Source organism: Camellia sinensis, chromosome 12, assembly GCF_055761805.1.
Source record: "Camellia sinensis isolate YWXY chromosome 12, ASM5576180v1, whole genome shotgun sequence".
NCBI classification, from domain to species: Eukaryota; Viridiplantae; Streptophyta; class Magnoliopsida; order Ericales; family Theaceae; genus Camellia; species Camellia sinensis.
In genome coordinates this window covers 37,638,555-37,659,279 of record NC_138972.1, presented here as the reverse complement: position 1 = coordinate 37,659,279, position 20,725 = coordinate 37,638,555, and the positions used below count along the sequence as shown (strand labels likewise).

The 20,725-nt window shown below is 37.8% G+C and overlaps 2 protein-coding genes across 3 annotated transcripts in view; both read right to left on the bottom strand.

The window, feature by feature from the left end:
- LOC114262125 (NADPH-dependent thioredoxin reductase 3) overlaps positions 1-20,725 on the bottom strand; it is a 33,794-nt gene that overhangs the window by 2,730 nt on the left and 10,339 nt on the right. The window contains exons 4-8 of one of the 2 annotated variants that reach the window (XM_028202480.2): positions 20,442-20,707; positions 16,631-16,910; positions 15,613-15,720; positions 8,791-8,877; positions 8,520-8,624 (exon numbers count right to left, since the gene is read on the bottom strand). In XM_028202480.2, the coding sequence (XP_028058281.1) occupies positions 8,520-8,624; positions 8,791-8,877; positions 15,613-15,720; positions 16,631-16,910; positions 20,442-20,707 (846 nt within the window). Of the gene's footprint in view, positions 1-8,519; positions 8,625-8,790; positions 8,878-15,612; positions 15,721-16,630; positions 16,934-20,441; positions 20,708-20,725 lie in introns of both variants that reach the window. The other variant, XM_028202481.2, reaches the window with a different exon arrangement.
- LOC114312643 (uncharacterized) lies at positions 11,898-12,923 on the bottom strand. The gene has a single exon (XM_028258908.2). The coding sequence runs from the start codon at positions 12,780-12,782 to the stop codon at positions 12,045-12,047; it is 738 nt and encodes a 245-aa protein (XP_028114709.2). The 5' UTR covers positions 12,783-12,923; the 3' UTR covers positions 11,898-12,044.

The following is a 20,725-nucleotide window of genomic DNA, read 5'->3' as shown; positions in this document are numbered from 1 at the left end:
CAATTCCACATCACAATTGCACACAGCCCCCTCTCTCAAAGGCACGTGCATCTCTTATTCGCGATCACCATTGTCTTATTTGTGAACGAAGGTCATTGCTCCTTAACCATCATCGAATATCATTATAGAGAGAGGACTGCGAGAGACTGGTAGAAATGGGTGGATGCATGGATGGGTGGATCAATTGTTTGAAAGTATCAATCAGAAATGAATGGATCACTATAAGAGAATCAAGCAAGAATTGTGTGAGAGGGAGGAGCAAATAGAGTCAGTGATGAGGGGGAAGAAATTTTTGATGTAAAAGTTGTGCAGAGAAAGGTTCAATGGCTCAGATAGGTTGAGAGACAAAGGAGATGAACGGATGAGATTTTTTTATTTTTTATTTTTGAGCAAGACAACAAATAGCTAAAATGACATTGTCAAAATAATAGTGTACCAATGGAGCAACATTGCTAAAATTTGGCATTTTGGTACTGTAGTATGCCAAATTATAGCATTGGAATTGCTATTTTGGCAATGCCAAAGCCATAATTTGGCTAGCTATAGTGCCATATTGCCAAAGTCCACAATGGTCACATGTCATTTTGATACAATGCCAATTAACTTTCGCTCTTTTTTCGAAGGGTTTTTGGAATTCATTTTTTTAGTGATTTTCTTGTTGATTTTTTTCGTCTTTAGTAAAATATATATATATATATATATATATTTTGTTCAAAATGTTTTATATTTTCTACTAGATGGACCAAAAAAAAAATAAACAATTTGAAATAAAGATTTCAAAAAAGGCCACTGGATTTATAACATTGGATCATCATCTCTTAAGTTACAGCATTGGATTCCCAATCTACGCTCCATAATAATTGAAAGCCACTGGATTCTCAAATCTTACTCTTTAGGTCCGCCTATTCTCATCATACATCTCAGTCGGTGACAAAGGAAACGACCAGATCTTGAAACCCTTGACCAGATCTCGCTTGCAATGACGATCTTCAATCTCTAATCATCATCGTGAAACCTTCTAATCTCCAATCGTCACTGTTGTTCATGGTTACAATTACCAATTTCGTCGATAAACTGATGATTCGAGATGACATCACAATATGAGGGAAACAACCGAATCTGAGGAGAACATCAAGATCTGGCAAGATTTGATGATTATCAAGATTTGAGAAGAATGAAGGTCAGAGAGGAATGACGATCATCAGCATCAACAACGATCATCGCTATTGTGTTCTCAAGTATATATATATTTATATATTTCATTTCTTTGTATTGATTTTAGGATTTTTTTTTTTTTTTTTTTTTTTGGGGTATTGCTTTTTGTTTTCTAAATTTTTTTGTTCAGGTTTGTTTTGACACAACTTGATTTTGTTTGTTGTTCAATGGTGGGAAACTTTGGAATACAAATCAATTATTTTGATGATGTGTCAAGGTTTGGCATTGCCAAAATTTGGCAAGAGGGATAGCAGACCACTGAAGAGTTGTTTGTTCAGTCTTTCAAATTTTCGCAATAGTAGATGTTTTGGCAAGACCACTGGAGATGACAATGCCAAAATTTGGCACCAAGGATAGCAACGCCAAATGTTGGTAAATTCAATGGTAGACCCATTGGAGCACCTAGTTGCTATAACATAGCTATGGCAAATTAAATAGAAGCTCAATTGGAGTTGCTTTCTTGGCTACAATGTAAAATTACAAGAAAGAAAATCAAGACCAAACTAAGCCTCAGTAGGTGACTACTCCGTATTGGTGGAAAAGTTACCAACGACTAGGTACATTTTATAGAGATCCAACTGTGGTTAGAAAGATGAGATGATTATTAAGCCAAAAAATGAAACAATCATTAGAGTAAGGTTGCCAAATTTTGGCATTTTTGTATTGTATCATAGCCAAAATTTGTTATTTAGCATTGCCATTGCCAAATTTTGGCTATGTTATGGTACAAAAATGCCAAAATTTGACAATTTTGGCTATGTTACAGTACAAAAATGCCAAAATTTAACAATTTTGCTCCAATGCTTGTGTCATTTTTTGGCATGAACATCATCTTATCTTCGTAACCACCATTGAATCTCTATAAAACACATCTAGCTATTGATAATAATGCCAACATTGGGTAATATGCCAAAACTTGTGCCAAATTTGGCACTAATGATAGAAATACAAAAGTTGGCAACTTCAATGGCAGCCTCATGAAGCACCCAGTGCAATATAGCTATGCCATCTTAAATAGCAGCCCCAATGGAGTTTCCCTAATGGCACGTAATCCCACATCGTTTCAATTGAATGCCTTGAGGCATGCCTCACACTGCAAAACAAAGCAACAACACTTGAACTCTTGCAATCTCACATGGCGAAAGAGAGTGACGTCTGAGGCAACACCAACGTATAAAAGAAAGCATAAGGTAAAGCGTTAAGACTGGAAAGTGTTCAGCACATAGTGTGCCACACGACACTAAATTAAGATTTGAGTTGACCTAAGTGGGCGTAGTAGGAACCATTTTAGGTTTTCACGGTTCTCTCTTGAAGGTCCTATTTCTTTCTCACAAGCATTTTTACATTTAGGAATTTATAATAGCTAAGACTGCTGTGAGCAATTTGGATAGCTCTTCACCAGAAATTCCAGCAGCTATACAAGGGCCCAGAACTATAAAGGGCTTGTTTGGTTTGTTTTTGGAAGAGTTGTTTTTGAAAAAAATTTGGGAGAGTTGTTTTAGAAATTTTTTTGGTTTGTTTGGTTGTATATTTTGAAAGTAATTTTGGAGTTTGTGAGTTTGGGATGATTTGATATTTTGTTGTAATTGAGTAGACGTGTGTGAGAGAAAAAGTGATTGAGAAGGAGAGAGGAGAGAGAAATGTTAGATTTGCATAAAAGAAAGAAAAGGAAGAGAACTGTATATTATTCACACTCATAAACCTATTAGGGTTACACATACTTATAATAAAAGACTAAAGGAACAAAAGACATAACTATCCTTAACTACCCTTATACAATAATACTTAACACTCCCCCTCAAGTTGGTGCAAAGATATCTCTCATGCCCAACTTGCAGCAAATAGGATGGAAAACTTTACTACTAAGACCCTTAGTAAAGACATCAGCCAATTGATTTGCAGACTTCACAAAAGGCATACATATGAAACCCTTATTCAATTTCTCCTTGATGAAATGTCTGTCAATCTCAATATGCTTGGTTCTATCATGCTGAACAGGATTGTGAGCAATACTAATGGCAGCTTTGTTGTCACAGTACAGTGTCAATGGTTCACTACAAACAAACCCAATATCATTCAACAAGGACTGGAGCCACATCAATTCACATGTACCATGCGCCATAGCCCTGTATTCTGCCTCTGCACTAGATCTGGACACCACTGTTTGTTTCTTACTACGCCATGTCACTAAATTTCCCCCCACAAATGCACAATAACCGGAGGTAGATCGCCTGTCATCTATAGAACCAGCCCAATCAGCATCTGTGAATGCCTCCAACCTCAAGTGACCATGATTGGAAAATAAAATCCCTTTTCCAGGAGCAGATTTAAGATACCTCAAAATACGATACACTGCATCCAAATGAGGGGCACGAGGCTCATGCATAAATTGACTCACTATCCCAACCGCATAGGCAATATCTGGACGAGTGTGGGATAAATATATAAGTCTTCCAACAAGTCGCTGGTACCTTTCCTTCTCCACAAGATCACCAACACCACTACAAAGATGGTGATTAGCCTCAATTGGAGAATCAGCAGGTCGGCAGCCTAACATGCCAGTTTCCTCAAGAAGATCTAGAATATACTTTCGCTGAGAAAGAAAGATGCCTTTGTCAGATCTGGCAACTTCAATCCCAAGAAAGTACCGCAATGAACCAAGGTCTTTGATCTCAAATTCCTTGGCCAACAGCATCTTAAGATGTGTCACTTCTTCCTCATCATTACCTGTCACAACTATGTCATCCACATACACTATAAGCACAGTTACCTTATTTGCGTGACGTTTGACAAACATTGTGTGATCTGCATTGCTTTGCTTATACCCGAACCTCAACATAGCCTTTAGGAATCTGTCAAACCAAGCCCGAGGAGATTGTTTTAAACCATATAACGCCTTTTTCAACCTACAAACTTTCCCAACTGTAGACTGAGATGAGAATCCTGGTGGTATATCCATATATACCTCCTCCTCCAAATCACCATGGAGAAATGCATTCTTCACGTCTAACTGCTGTAAAGACCATCCCAAATTAGCTGCACATGAGAGAATAGCTCGAATGGAATTCATCTTCGCCACAGGAGCAAAGGTTTCTTGGTAATCAATTCCATATGTCTGAGTAAATCCCTTGGCCACTAACCGTGCTTTGTACCGTTCAATTGTTCCATCTGCTTTCTGCTTGATGGTGAACACCCATTTACACCCTACAGGCTTTTTTCCACTAGGAAGAGAAACCAACTCCCAAGTGTTATTCTTGCTTAGAGCTTGCATCTTTTCTACCATAGCTACTTTCCACTTAGGATCATTGATAGCTTCTGTCCAACCCTGGGGAATACATGCAGAAGACAAAGACGAAACAAAAGCACGATATGTAGAAGACAATGAATCGTATGACACAAATTTAGAAATGGGGTGTTGAGTACATGCCCTAACCCCCTTTCTAAGAGCAATAGGAAGACTCGAATCATTGACAACAGGACTCTCAACTACAGGTAGAGGGATAGACTGAGATGCATTACCTGGAACTGGCATGAGGGATGATGATGGGTTTGGTGGCACAAGAGATGCTTGCTCTTTCGGACGTCGAGAATAAGTCTTAAAATCAGCCCTGTCCAAACGACCACTAATGTCAGGCTCCACATCAAGAGAACTATTAGGCTCCCCCTTACCACAAATAATAGTCCGCTGACTAGGAAGGAAAAAAGACAACTCGTGTTGATAGGCCATCTCCTTATCCGCAATCTCATCCATACCACTACTCTCCCCCGGAGGAGATGGCGGAGGAGAAGGAAAGAAGGACACAGCTTCACGGAAAGTGACATCCATACTGACATACACTTTGCGAGTGTGAGGATCATAACATTTGTAACCCTTCTGAGTAGCAGAATAACCAATAAAGACACAACGCACAGCCTTAGGATCGAGTTTCCCACGAGTACGAGGTTGCAAATGAACAAAACAGACACACCCAAACACCCGAGGAGGAAGAGACGAGGTGGGATATGCGACAGGAAGCAGTTGAAGAGGAATCTGGAATTGGAGGACACTGGAAGGCATACGGTTGATAAGGTAAGCAGCGGTAAGAACAGCATCACCCCAAAAAGACTTAGGGACATTCATGGTAAACAAGAGAGAGCGAGCAACTTCAAGAAGATGGCCATTCTTGCGTTCGGCAACCCCATTCTGTTGAGGAGTACCAACACAACTAGTCTGATAAAGAATGCCATGCTCCTCTAAGTATGCCCGAAAAACTCCATCAACATACTCAGTCCCATTATCACTACGAAGAATTTTGATTTGAGCATTAAAAAGATTGGTCACCATTTTATGAAAAGTTTGGAAACAAGAAAAAACTTCACTCTTAGTTCGAAGCAAGTAAATCCAAGTCACACGGGAAAAACAATCAATAAAAGTAACAAACCATCGATACCCAGAAGTAGAAACCACAGGGGAAGGGCCCCACACATCAGTATGAATAAGCATAAAAGGAAAAGTACTTTTATTAATTGAAGGGTAACAAGTACGTTTATGCTTTGCAAGTTCACAAGCATCACAACCAAAAATACTCCTAGGACAATCACGAACTAAAGAAGGAAAAAGTTTCTCTAAAACATTAAAGGAAGGATGACCCAAACGGCGATGCCACTGATGAAGGAGAGAAAGAGAGGAGCCAATAGTGCACTTGAGAGCTTGAGATGGGACGACAGGAGGAACGACATCCAGAAAGTACAGCCCACCTTGTGCTCTACCATTGCCAATCGTTTTCCCCGTAGCCAGGTCCTGAAAGACACAATGAGTAGGAAAAAATGTCACTGAGCAATTTAGAGAAGTAGTAAGACTACTAACAGAAAGCAGATTAGTGGAAAAAGTAGGAACATGAAGCACAGAGGAAAGAGAAAGCAAAGATGAACAATGAACTGAACCCTTGCCAGAGACAGAGGATAAAGTGCCATCAGCCACTCGAACCTTGTCTCGGCCGGAACAAGGAGAATAAGAATAGAAAAGACTAGAGGCACCTGTCATGTGATCGGTGGCACCGGAATCAATAATCCAAGAAGGCGATGATAAGGTACTAAGAGCACTAGCAGGAATACCTGTGTTGGCAAAATTGGAAGAAGCAGAAGTAGAAGAAACTGTGGTAGAAGGAGAGTCAAGTCGAGCCATCAAACGTCTGAGAGTGTGTAACTCATCCTGGGAAAGAGTGTTGGGCTCAGAAGGACTCACAGCAATCTCGGACACATGTGCTTGGGGTCGAGCTGTACTACCACGACCTCGACCCCGAGTAGGGCGACCATTCAGTTTCCAACAATGCTCTCGATCATGTCTGTCTTTCCCACAATAATCACACTTCAAGCGATCTCGATCAACCAGTGTACCCTGACTCCCAGACTGAACTGGACTAGGCCGAGGAGCCCGAGGAGGAGGAGCAACAGCTAAAGCAGAACGATCCTGAATAGAGGAATGTACCATAGCACTACGGCGACTCTCCTCTTGCTGGACAAGGGCATAAGCCTCGCGTAGGGTGGGAAAAGGTGAACGACCCAACACCTGGACGCGAATCTGATCATACTCCAAGTTCAAGCCAGCAAGGAAGTCATACACACGCTCTTTCTCAACGGTTTGTTGAAACAACGTGGCATCCTGAGAACAAACAGCCTGGAAGCTTTGGTAATAGTCTAGTTCCTGCCACAAACTACTCAACTCAGCATAGTAGACTGCGAGTGATCTATCTTTCTGATCTAAGCTCCGAAGCTTCTTCCTCAACTCATACGCCTGTGCATCATTACCTTGTTGGGAGTACATTTGGGCTGCAGCTGTCCAAATCTTATGAGCAGTATCTAATAAAAGGAAACTCCGACTAATAGTGGGCTGCATAGAGTTGATGAGCCAAGTCATAACAAGAGCATTTTCAGAAATCCATTGAGTATGGAGTGAGGCATCACCATCCGGTAGGGGAAGAGAACCAGTAATGTAGCCAGTCAAACGGCGAGCAGCAATAGCAAGACCACATGAGCGGGACCAAATCAAATAGTTGGAACCATCCAATTTAACAGGACTAATTTGAAGAGAGGGATTGTCGGTAAGAGTCATAACACGACGGAGGCCACCCTCATCACTAATTGTATCCTTAGTCTCACCCTCAGCCATTGAAAATTAAATGCCCACAATAGGAAAAAAGCAAATACCAGTCGAAAAACAGCAAAAACCAACAGAGGCAATCCACCAACTCAACTTAGGGACAATAGTTACCTCTAGAGACAAAAACAGAGCCGAAACAGGGGCTGGAGAGACCAAAACCAGTCAGAAACTGAGAGAAAACGTGCTGAAACTGAGGAAAATTGACAAAAATAGAGTGAAAGCTTGCCAAATCATCAAAACCAGTCCTCCCAACCCTAGATCAGTCCCAGTCGGCTCCCAAGGTAGAGGGAGGAAGGGAAAAAAAAGCCAAAAACAGGCCGCAGCAGGGGCTTCCAAAAAAATCAATCGTTTTTTCCAAAAATCAACAAAAATTGGAAAAACACTCAAAAACTCATCAAAAAATTAAAATAAAAATCTAGGGTGAAAACCCATCAAATTTCGACCATAAAGGATTTTTTTTTTTTTTTTTTTTTTTCGATTTTTTTTTTTTTTTTTTTTTCTGATTTTTTCTGTGTACAAGGAAGAACGAAAGAAACAAGAAAAAGAAACGAATCTTCAAGAAGGAAGATGATGCTCTGATACCATGTTAGATTTGCATAAAAGAAAGAAAAGGAAGAGAACTGTATATTATTCACACTCATAAACCTATTAGGATTACACATACTTATAATAAAAGACTAAAGGAACAAAAGACATAACTATCCTTAACTACCCTTATACAATAATACTTAACAAGAAAAAGTGATTGATTGATGTGTAAGAGAGAGAAAGTGATTTTGGAAATTTTTTGAGAAAAATCTCAAACCAAACAATTTTTTGAAATTTTTTTTCTAAAACTTATCTCTAAAACTTAAACCAAACATACCCAAAATGTTCTAAATCTTTTGTCAAAATTGCCCAAGCCAAAAAGTGCCACGTAACACAGGTTTACTGTTACACGATCTTGAGTAGAACTCAACCCCAAAAGTTAGCTCTTGAGGTAAGGGTGCCTTCACGCTTGTATGCTTAACATTACTTTAGCACTGAAGCGATGTGGGACATTGCTTCACATTTATAACTTTATACATGAATTTGTAAATATACTTTTGCACTGATGATAAATTTAACCTTTTTATAAACATGCATTCAGAATCACAAATCACACAGCATTCAATGAATCTGGTACCTTGCTAAGAATTGGCTTCAGTGTCCTACATGGACCACATGTTGGTGCTGTGTATAATACACATATAAGCCTTGGACTTTCATGGTACAATTTTCGTAGAGCATACTGTGGGGAACAAAAAGCTCAAGCTTAGGGCTTAAGAGAATTAAAATCATACAGGAAATACGATTTGATCAGAGGTCACTACAAATAATAATGATAACAATTAATTTTTTTTTTAAAAAAAATATCCTTTATATTGATGCAAGCCTCTCAGGAAAACAACATTTACCTGGCCCTTGTGCTTTGTAAGTGTGATGTCAAAACCCTCATGTACATCTCTATCTGTGAGATCCTTCTTAACCTCTTCAGTCTTGGGCTATGAAAACAAGAAAAAGAAAGAATAAAGAACCAAATGCATGAAATAGTGAGATTAACATTAAACTATGGTGTTACAGACACTTTATAATATGGCATCCACTTAAATAAATTTCCACTAATTAATTCCCACTTTCAAGTAAGAATGAATGACTAATGATCTAAACTTAATCATCCACAACTCAAATAAACCTATTACTTTCAAATTTCCTTAAACATTCCACCACAAGAATGACCACATTTAAGCTGAAGGCATAATCTTTTTCTTCAGTATACATGTACACATAAATATTGGACTGCATTTGTGTAGTAAAAACAAGTAAACCTCAGGTTTTGCTAGTCTCCATGCAGTCAAAGCAGATCCCAACTCCATTACCAGGTTCAATTATCTCAGAATTACATAGATTTGAAAGGTTGACTGAGGAAGAGGTTCAGCTGCAATGTCTAATCTTAATTCTTTTGTGTGCCAAATTTACATGCCACCGCAGGATTTTGGCTGAGGATGGCAAAAAAAAAATCATCTCAGTGACAGAGTCATGTATTGTACTGTGGCTACAAGCCACCCACGTTCAGGGTCAAGTTCTTTAGGATGCTTTGGAATAGGCAGTAGTTAAAGCATTCGGGTCTTGACCTATTCCACAGATCCAGCAACAGTGTTTTCGTCCTATTTGTGCAGGATGGAATCCAATAGATGTGATATCAAAAGTGTTTTGTATGATATTGGTCCGATGAGATACAGATTGGTCTGCTATCAAAAGACTGGGAGTAGAAGGCAAACCCCTACCTGCAATGCGAGCAACTGAGTAGCACAGACACATATACAGACACCTGATACAGCACAGACACAACACTGACATGTTGATTTTTAAAAAATGCAGGACATGAATTGCTTCATACACATTAAAATCTTATTATATATGTCATATATATGGATATTTTATTTGAAGATAATGGAAAAAATATAAGATAACACTAATTATATTAAGCTAAATATTTCATAACTTAAACATCAAAATATTATTCATGTAACAGTTTGATTATAAAGAATGCAAAACAATTATAAAACATTGTGTAGAAATTTAATGTATAAAGAGAAATGATTGTATTATTAATTGATATATATTGATTGTCGTATATATTGATATCGATTACAATTACAAGGATTCCTATATATAGAAGAAAATGTGGTAGTAGGTGTAGGAGTGAAGTGGAGGTGGTAGGTGGAGTGTGTGATAGTGGAGGTGGTAGGTGTGGAGTGTGTGATAGTGGAGGTGGTAGGTGGAGATAAATTCTAACAGCCCCCCGCAAACTCAAGGAGGAGAGAAACTAACCAACTTGAGTTTGGAGAGAGTAACAAAACAAGAAAATACATAAAAATAAAAAAGGATAGGAGACACTGTATGGTCGTGTCAGACCGTTGGTGAAGACACTGTATGGGGTGTCATAACGTTGTAGAGGACACTGTATGGTGGTGTCATAACGGTGTAGAGGACACTGGATGGCGGTGTCAGACCGATGTAGAAGACAGTTTATGGGGTCATGTCGGACCGTTGTAGAAGACAGTTTATGGGGTCATGTCGGACCGTTGTAGAAGACAGTTTATGGGGTCTTGCTGGACCCTTGTAGAAACTAACCGGAATCAATGTCGGGACAGTTTACAGAGTCTTGTCGGACCCTTGTAGAAACTAACCGGAATCTATGTCGGGACAGTTTACAGAGTCTTGTCGGACCCATAAAGGAGCTAACCGGAATCAATGTCGGGACAGTTTACAGAGTCTTGTCGGACCCCTGAAAAAGTTGCACCCTCAAAAGGTGTGCCCAAAGTTGTCAAAAAAGGCGTGCCATCAAAAGGCGTGCCCAATTCATCAAAAAGTGTGCCATCAAAAGGCGTGTCCACTTTATCAAAAGATGTGCCATGAAAAGGCGTGCCAGTGTGTCGGGCGTCAAGAGGCGCGCGATGCGCGTGGCTGCCTCGGCTATTTAACCATGACAGAGCCTGAGGCCGAGGCAGAAGCAAAAAACCTGCGAAATCCTCTGTAAAACTCTTCGTTGTGCTGAGAGAGAGAGGCTGTAACACTGTTGTGCTGAGAGAGAAACTCTGTAATACGCTGTAACACTCTGTTGCCCAGAAAAATGGCCTCGTCCTCGTCTTCCCGTGGACTGCTCACCCTCTTTCCCGACCTCAACGAGTCAACGAGAGAGAGAACTGGTGCGGTGGCACTGGAACCTCAACCAAGCGCCCCGGAGTTTGCTCCGTTGAACTTTCCGATGCGGTCGGTGGAACAAAGAATGGCAGTGCAGTCGGATGTGGAAGCCAATCAGTATACATTGAAGTCATGTGTGGAAACCATGACTGCGGTTACAAACTTGTCGAACCGGCTGCAGAGTAGGGCAAATGAGGTGCAGCAGTTAAACTCCCAGCTGGCTCTGCTCCAACGCATGTATAAGGATGCGCGAGCAGAGATAAGTGTGCTAAAGGCGGAAAATAAGGAGCTGAAGCGGAAGGCCACCGTGATGTTCCGTTTTGGAGGTCCGCCATATGCTGCAGTGGAGGAGCAGGGAGTAGTGATCATGCCCAGTGGAGTGGGAAATACGGAGGCAACACTGGCAAGGGCCGCCCAGGACGGAGGCAAGAAGAAAAGACCGGCGGCAGAGTAGAGAAGAAAAATCCCACTGTGGGTGGGTGTTTGTTTGTTTGTTTTGTTTTGTTTTTTTTTTTTTTTTTTTTTTGTGTGTGTGTGTGTAAAATTGTGATCGGGGTTGATCCCTGAGATGAATAAAATATGGGTGTATTGTGCAAATCCGAATGGCTGGAAGCTACAAGACTCAGCAGAAAAAATGAGAGGGAATGAATATATATATATATATATATATTTTTAAAAAGAAAAGATAAAAAGTTGAGGTTCAAGGAAAAGTTGGGCGGTGGAAAGAAGAAAAAGAAATATATATATATATATATATATAAGAAAAAGAATCAATTTGTGTTTCGTTTTCTTTTCAAAAGATGGAGTAAAATAATAAAATAAAAAAAAAGAAAAAGAAAGTTGAGTGGGGAACAGGAGTGTGTGGAAAGAAAAAAGGAAAAAATATAGGTTGGAGAATCTGAGCATCGGAGAAGATGAGAGGAAAAGGAAGTGGAGTGGTATATGCCAAGTGGTACAGCAAAATCTACGTCCCAAACTTTGTTTCAGCGATGGAAAACATCAGTGTACAGATGAGAACATCTGGATTCGGAGTAGCTGTCACAGGAGAAACATAATCCCTCTTCTTAACAAACCGAGCAAAACCAAACAATCCCAATAGGAGCGTCCAGAAGGACAGCTCGGAGATGAAGTCTCTCACGGCTGCAAAAACGATTAAGCCAGCTACTGTAAGAAGGTATGGTTGGCTGTCTACAGAGTCTGGAACAGAAGCTTCAGCAATGGCAATTACGGAAGACACCAGCACGATGATCAGAGTCAGCTCTGGAATAGGAGTATATGCTATCACTGCTGAGTAGAAAGCTAGAATGGTGTAAAGTGTAGTTTCTATTCCTCTGATCAGAGAAGTTACTGGATCACCAATGAAATGGAAAATAAGGGCCAGTGCAAGTTTTAAGAGGTATCCCACGAACTGGGTAATACTTGATAAAACTTTTTTCCAGTTGGACAACTCCCACAATACTGTTCTCCAGGCATACAAAAGGAAAGCAAGAGCTATGAACCAAGGCCACCTAACAAGTGGGCTTGGGGCTTCCTTGGTCAAGGGCCTGAACCGGTCAGGCATGGTACTGTGCCCAGAGTGTACCCAGTAAAGGGTAGTAGAGAGGGATGATTGTGAAGAGGACGCTTTCGAAGCTGCCGTTGCCGACTTGGATGACGCCGATGAAGGTGGTGATGATATTATAGCGAAAGTGACTTTCGACATGAATGAAGTGCCTACAAGGGTTCCACCAGATAGCCCTTTGGCACCTCAATGGTATAGACTAGAGCATCGGAAAGGTGAGACCAAGGTGAAAGGAGAGGAGGTATGTGTTGAGGTCCGGCGGGCGGCCAAGGCGAGACTGCCGCCCGCCGGTGAAGCAAAATGACTAGGTTGTTAACCTTGCTCTGATACCATGTAGAAATTTAATGTATAAAGAGAAATGATTGTATTATTAATTGATATATATTGATTGTCGTATATATTGATATCGATTACAATTACAAGGATTCCTATATATAGAAGAAAATGTGGTAGTAGGTGTAGGAGTGAAGTGGAGGTGGTAGGTGGAGTGTGTGATAGTGGAGGTGGTAGGTGTGGAGTGTGTGATAGTGGAGGTGGTAGGTGGAGATAAATTCTAACACATTGTAATACATATAATGTATTCATCGTATAGATATTTCAAAACATATTTTTAGAGTGCATAAGTTGTGTTTTGAAGAATGTAGAAATTATTATTATGAAGGAATTCATCACATAGGACAGGTTCAGAGGATTTAAGAAGTGTTAGCGATATGTGGTAAAGTGTCCAATATCATAAATTTGATTTTTTAATTAAAACATGTTGAAGAAGTATTAGACATGAGTTTAGAAGTGTCCGAAGAATGTCAGTGTCCAACACGACATGATTCTTCAGCAGAAGTGTTCGTGCTTCTTACACCAGCAAGATGCAAACTTTCAATTGTTCATTTTTAGGAGAGAGGTAAAAAAGAGAGATGACACAAAATAAGTTGCACTACATCTTGCACCATTTTTGATGCGGAGTGTGTGCACATTAATTTTGACAGAGATATTTTATTTATATAATGTCTTTAAAATTTATAATTGTAGTTTAATTAGGAGTCTTTGGTTTACTATTTTATTCAGGTATTAGTTTCCTATTTTGATTAAGGTTATTGGCCTACGAATATTGGGTTTTGCTTTGTATTATGCAGATTTGGGCTAATGAAATTGAGTGTTAGTGGCCTTGTGATTAAGACTGTTGCCCTTGTGTTCTTCTCCTCTCCCTCTTCTTCCCCTCCGTTCTACATCAGTTTCCTAGTATAAGAACAGTTCAATATGAAATTCAATTACCCATGTATTCTATGATGTGATTTAGGGCACCACTAAAGGAACTTAAAATAATGCAGCCTTAAAATTGTTTTATGGAATGCAGAGATTATAGAAAGCTCGTAGATTATGGGGTGTTACAATAAAGTTCTGGGACTGCAATACAGGCTATATTGCAGCTGTGAACAGTAACCAAGGATGGCAATGGCTTCTTTTATGTTTTCGGGCTCATATGGTAGAATCTCTTTATGTAGAAGTTGATTGGACCTATTTTTGTAGAATTTGGCACTACAAAAAATGATTATTAAGGTCTGGATGGAGGTTACTGAAGGGGAAAAAAATCAAACAAAAGGAGGATGACAAAGAGGAGTAGAAGCAGAGACAAAAAGTCTTAAAATTTTATGTAGAATAGAATCATTAAACTTTGCCCACTTAAGGCTCCTAAACACAATGATCAAAAGTCTGTTTTGGCCTGGAGTTTTGATAAGCCTGGAAATAGAAACATTTTGAAAACATTTTGTAAACGTTTTGGAACCCTTGGAAACTTTTCAAAAGTTTTTAAAAAAACAAAAATAAAATTTGAAAACATATAAAAATGTTTGGAAACATAAATTAAAATGCATCTTAACATATAAATGCCTAGCATTTGGTTAATTAAATTTATTGATATTCATGAACCAATTACAGTAAGTCCCACACAAACATGTATGGGTTCAGGGAAAGGATCTCCTGAATATTGGGTAGTTAAATTGGGTTGAATGCTTCATGAAATGATCAGTGTAGTAGAAAATAAATTGTTAAATATTGTCAAATAACTCACTTTATTAAACACAATTGTAAGTGATTGAAAAAGTATGCAAGATTCTACCAAAATAAAATCTAAAAATTAACATAGACAGTTGTAATAATAGTATTACTATCTTACTAATTTACTAATATAATAAAATACGAAATTCTATATTTTTCTCAAAAAAGAATTATAAAAAACTTTATGAAAAAATTTAAATTTGTTTCGATACAATTATTGTTTTCAAATATTGAGTTGTGTTTTAATGCATTTCAATATGTTTTGGTAATTTTTGACAGAAACACTAAAATTTTATCATTCCATTAGTTGTCTTCTTCTTGGACTATGGTGATGCAGTGTTATTCATACAGGTAAAAGCCAGAATGTGACAAATAAAAAAGGGGAGGTCGAAAGTCCATAAAGTAGTTTGACATTGAACTTTTGGTAATCAATTACAAAGAGGGTGGTTCTGGGAGCTGTATTTTTGTAAAGTGAAAAAACAAAAAGGAGAGATTTAGCCCTCAATAAAGCTTTGTATAAGGGGTGAAAAACACTACCTGGTCAAGCGAAACCATGAACATGTTAAATGGGTCACCAATCTAACTAGAGGTTCCAACGGCCTTCAAATACTTCAAAAAAATAAATAAATAAATAAAGTACGTAGAAAGAGAGAATGAAAAGGGTTTCAATAGTTTTCAGAGCTCTGCAACCACCAAACTTGACTAGTTCAAGGGCAGGGCAGTTGGAACCATCTAACACCCACAACTGCTTGATCCATCATTTCGCACATTGGTTTTGTATAAGTTTTCACACAACGCACCACATGCTGCCCTAATTCTCTTTTAACCACACAAGAATCCACCACAAAATTAATCACAGATATAGATCGAAGAGGGAAGTTGAACAGATGAAACAGAATGCAATCAGGACTAAAAATACCTGGTGAAATTCAACAAGGAGATTATTGCTCGTAAGATATCTCTCAACTGATAAAGCAGCAATGCATCCTGAACCAGCCGCAGTTATGGCTTGTCTCCATTCATGATCCTATAAGAAGATCATGAAACTGAAGTACAAGTCTCAAAAAATTACAAGTTCAATGACTAATACAAATCTGTAAGATCATCATGTACATGTTGAGCCCATTCCCGAACAGTTCATAATTTAAAATTATCCAAATTACCCTTAACTACTAAAATTTAATAAAACATAAATAAATCTATCTTGTCCACTTGTTCTCTGTAATACTTCTTTTAATACTAAATTAGAAATAATTACCTTTTAATCAATAACAAAGAGAATATATTAAAGGAAGTTCAACAAAGAACAAGTGGCCAAGAAGTCCACCAAGCACAAGCTAAAAGGAAGATAAAAAACTGAAAGATTAAATATCACACACAGCTTTCCAATATCTAACAATAAAAAATAAGGAAGTCCCCTTGAAAGAGGGGGCCGATGAAGCCCAAAAATATACAAAACAGAAAATTTTATCCCATAAACCCCTTAAATCTTCTATATTTATCCTCAAACACTCCTGAATTTCTTAGCATGTCTTAGATAAATCTAAAACAGACCCTGTAGTGCAGACTCAGCAATATGACTCGGCATAAATCAATCCTTCAAATCACGAATAGTTATCAAAGTTATTTTCTCTAAGACTCTTTAACATATTGAGTCCTCCATGGAAAGGAAAGGAAATACAGTGTCATGGAAATATTTGTGCACTAGGATTGCACTAAAATTGTATACATCTCTTCCACCAGATATATGCATTTGATCAAAGTGTCAGGCAGCAGCCAAACCTAACCTGTCCTACACCTTACTGATGGAGTTTCATTTCCCAAATCCATTTTGAAATGCCAAAGCAGCACATTTTGGGGCATGTAATGAACCTGGAGAGTTCCATAAAATAACAAACAGAAGCAGGAAATAATCAAGTAACATTTGACATAGTTACCTGTACATCTCCAGCAGCAAATACACCTTCAACGGAAGTTTTTGCAGTACCCTCCTCCACCAACACATAACCTGAGCTGTCAAGTTCAATTTGGCCTTCCAAAAATTGGCTATTTGGTGAATGACCTATCCCGTAGAATAAGCCTTTTGCCTCAAGCACAGACTCCTCCCCAGTGTCAACTTTTCTAACCAAAATGCCAGACATTTGCCCTTTCGTATTGCTAACAATATCCAGAGTCTCTGTATTGAAGTGCACGGTGATATTTGGATTGTTGTAAACTCTGAAACATTCGCCATAATCAACCTGTTAAACAAACATTCAGGGAGTTGAAACTCAACATCTAAATTGTTCATTAGTAATTCTATTCACCAAATGGGGTGAAAAGAGTAACCCATCCCATTAAATACATCAAACTCGTATAACAAGAAAGAATCAAACCAAAACATGCATCCAAAAAGAAGGGGGCCACACACACGCGAAAGGGAATAGAAAACAACCACCACCATAAAGGAAACTTTGGGCCAAAGTTTCATATCCAGATATCATAATGCCCCCACAAGCAATCATGTTAAATAATACAAGTTTAGGGGCAATACTCAATAACGACCTTAGGGGCAATACCACATATAAAGAATTAGCATAAACATACCAACTAGGAAGCACAAATGCTTCTAAAAAGGTGCCTTGTACGTATGGGTGTACGTGTTAGACACCAACATCTTTGGAAATGCCCCAACACTGTGAATGTATTGTATATTTAGCATTAGAGCATTATAATTTCCTATTAAGAGTTTCCTATTTTGTTCTTTCCTAATGTGTTTAGTGCATCTCTCTATTTAAGAAACATTTGGTCTTCTAATTGATTAAGAGATTAATGCAAAACTAATTTTCTCTCTCTCTCTTCTACCAAGTTTTGAGACCTTGATGATGGGGTTATGAGAAACAACCACCCACCAATGCTGGACACACATCCTATTATTTTTCAACTCTTTTAAAACCAAACAAACTTCAAACATTTGGCGGCACACATCTCCCTTAGACACGACACAAGTAATTATCTAGTCATACCGGAAGACCATTTTGGTGGTGTGCCACCCAAAATAGCAAGGGGCTTTTTTAATTTTAGGAATTCAAAAGCCTAAAACTTCCAATTTGTTTTGGAATTATGCTTTTTAAAATAAATATAAAAATAATGTAAATTTAAACATATTAATCCCTCTTCCTTTAGCTTTTTAAATTTGAGAATCCGAAAGCCTAAAACTTCCAATTTGTTTTAAAAATAGAGCTTTTTAAAATAAATATGAGGACTCTTTGTTAATATTTCTTTTTCAACACAGAATGTGGAAAACTGAATCTTACTTTTTTGGTATAATAAATATAGTTATTATTATTATTAGAGCATTGCTATTCAGACCTAAAAGTTAAACCTACTTTCTAAATCCAGTGATGTATCAAGATAATTGGTTGATAATTAAATATTCTCTAATTATCAACCAATCATTTTCTTGACACATTACTGAGTCTAAAAAGTGCGTCTAAAAGTTGAACTCGTATATCATTTTCCTTATTATTATTATTTTCATATCTATTTATTTTTTACCATGTCCGTGTTTTTCTTTATTTAAAATTTCCCTGTTAATGTGTACATATTGTATCACAGCCGCATGGTGTATACATGCATTCATGCTTCTTATTATCCTACCAAATCATCATATTATCTGGAAAATGTTTCCACTGGAAGCAAAATAGGAGCCAAGGGTAATTTACTAATGGATCCAGGACAACACTGACCCGAAACAGTTGCTTAGGGTTGAAGAACTAACTAGATAGCTTAAGACCAGGATGACAAGTAAGCTTGCAAAATGTTGGGGTAATAGTGATATCTTTAGCTTGGAAAATTTATTAACCGGGGTTACCATATTATTGTATCATCCTACTGATACGCCTCACACATTGCATAATTAAGAGCATCATACAACACCACCTAGGATGGCAATGTAGTTACCAGTGAAATGTGTCTCTTTGCTTCATTAAAAGCCCATTATCATATCTATTAGTATAAACATAAGTAATTATAACCACAGAAAACAGTTATAAGAGTCCCAAATAGTAAAGGGAAATGATAGAGAGCTCTAAATATAGAGCTCTAATTTGCGCTCTAATGATGTGTCAAAGTAAAAAAAAAAAAAAAACAAAACAAAACAAGGCACAAACATCACATCAGGGTGAGACCCACCTTCCCATTATAGCTATTAGAGCTCCTATTTTAGAGCTCTAAAGCATTTTTGAATAGTAAATTGAAAGTCTAACATGCTTTTAGAAAGCAGAGAGGAATCTGGCACATTTTGCAGATGTTCTTTCAATCGTCCTCTATTGGTCAAACATAAAACTACTCTTCAGTTCTATGTTAGTCTTCATAACCTAACCACAAAATCTAAATACTGCATTTTAAATTCCCATTATCATATTCTAGCTGGATGGTAACACAGGTGAATGTCAGATCTACTGTTTCTGCTGATTATTAAGGGCAGATGTTTGTGATTTCATCTGATATCATATGAATTAGAGAGCTAGCAAAAAAATAAAGACATTCTTTTCTTCACTTTTCTCTGCCAACCCTAGAAATCATTTTTCTACTTTCATATTAAGGGAACATTGTCATTAATATATATTTTAAAGGCTTAATTTCGAGTGTTTCAGTCTTGGATGCTGATGGCTATAATACTGATTCTGAAAGAAACCACTGTTGTATACATGAAAAAACACTGTAGCAACAAAGCAAATGCAATCTGAAGTCACTTGAGACATTTTTCAATTCATTCTCATACAAAATGAGTTTTGCAGAGAGGGGGGATGGTAGACGAAAATTCCAAGAAAATGTTTCTGTAAGCTATTTAAATTTGTGAGAAAAATGTGCTCTTTCAGCAATAAACCCTAGATACTATCAGTGAGGAGTCAACATTTTAGTTTTTTATTATATAGGTTCATTCCAAGTCACAATAGAAATCTCTATTCTTTTTCCTTTCTTTTTCTTTTTTGAATAAATTTTCTTTTCGTTGTGGTAATGCGCAAGAGGTGGCAAATCAACTTGTTAAAGTAGCGACTGAGAAAAGGAAGAATGTATTCTAAAACTTTACTTAAAAGCAACACATTTTTTTCACAATAAAGTTTAGCTAAACATGTTTTGATCAGCATAGCATATCTAAACATGTTCATAAAATTTCTCTGTCGCAGATCCAAAAAAAATAAAAAATAAAAAAAGTCTACATATGATAATCATAAGTCTGAGGTAATTGAATGAAAAAGATTCCTCCAAGAAATTATTTGAAAGATGGAGAAAAAAGAAAAGCACAAAACAACCAAACTATGCATTGCAGTGAAGGGCAACAGCAAATAGCTTCAAACAGGAAAGCAAGGGGCCCTTGCAATGCATGTGCAAAATTGATCCAACAAAAATGGTTGGAATCGAGAAACTCTCCCATCCCATTCTGTTTTAGAAAAAAAAAGGAAGAAAAACTGAAGAAATTATACATGCAAACACAAAGAAGAAAGAATTCCACAATATCTAAGCTAGAAAAAAGAGTCAAGGTGGTGTATACCTGAAAGGAGATAATACAAAAAACAAAATCTCAAACAGATGCCTTCCAAAAAACAAAAAACTTTAATAATATTGTCCAAAATTATATACATCTAGAGGCAATATAAGATGAGCAGTTTTACTCAGCATGATGTAGCAACTAAAAACAAAAATGAAAAGTGGAAAAAGAGGAATAAAAAATAAATAAATAAAAAATTGTTCATCTTAGCTCACCTATCTTGCATTGCTTTGGATGCCCTTAGTTGGTCCCGGCGTACAAGTAAATGAACATGACGGCCATATTTAGTCAAGTATAATGCTTCCTCTGTAGCTGTATCACCTCCTCCAACCACAGCAAGAACTTGACCCTTAAATAGTGGAGATGCTCCATCACAAATTGCACAAGCGCTAATTCCTCTACTCCAAAATTCATCTTCACGAGGTAAACTGAGCCTTCTTGCAGTAGCTCCTGTGGCCACAATAACACTATGGCAATTCACCTGAAAAACAAAGGTGAA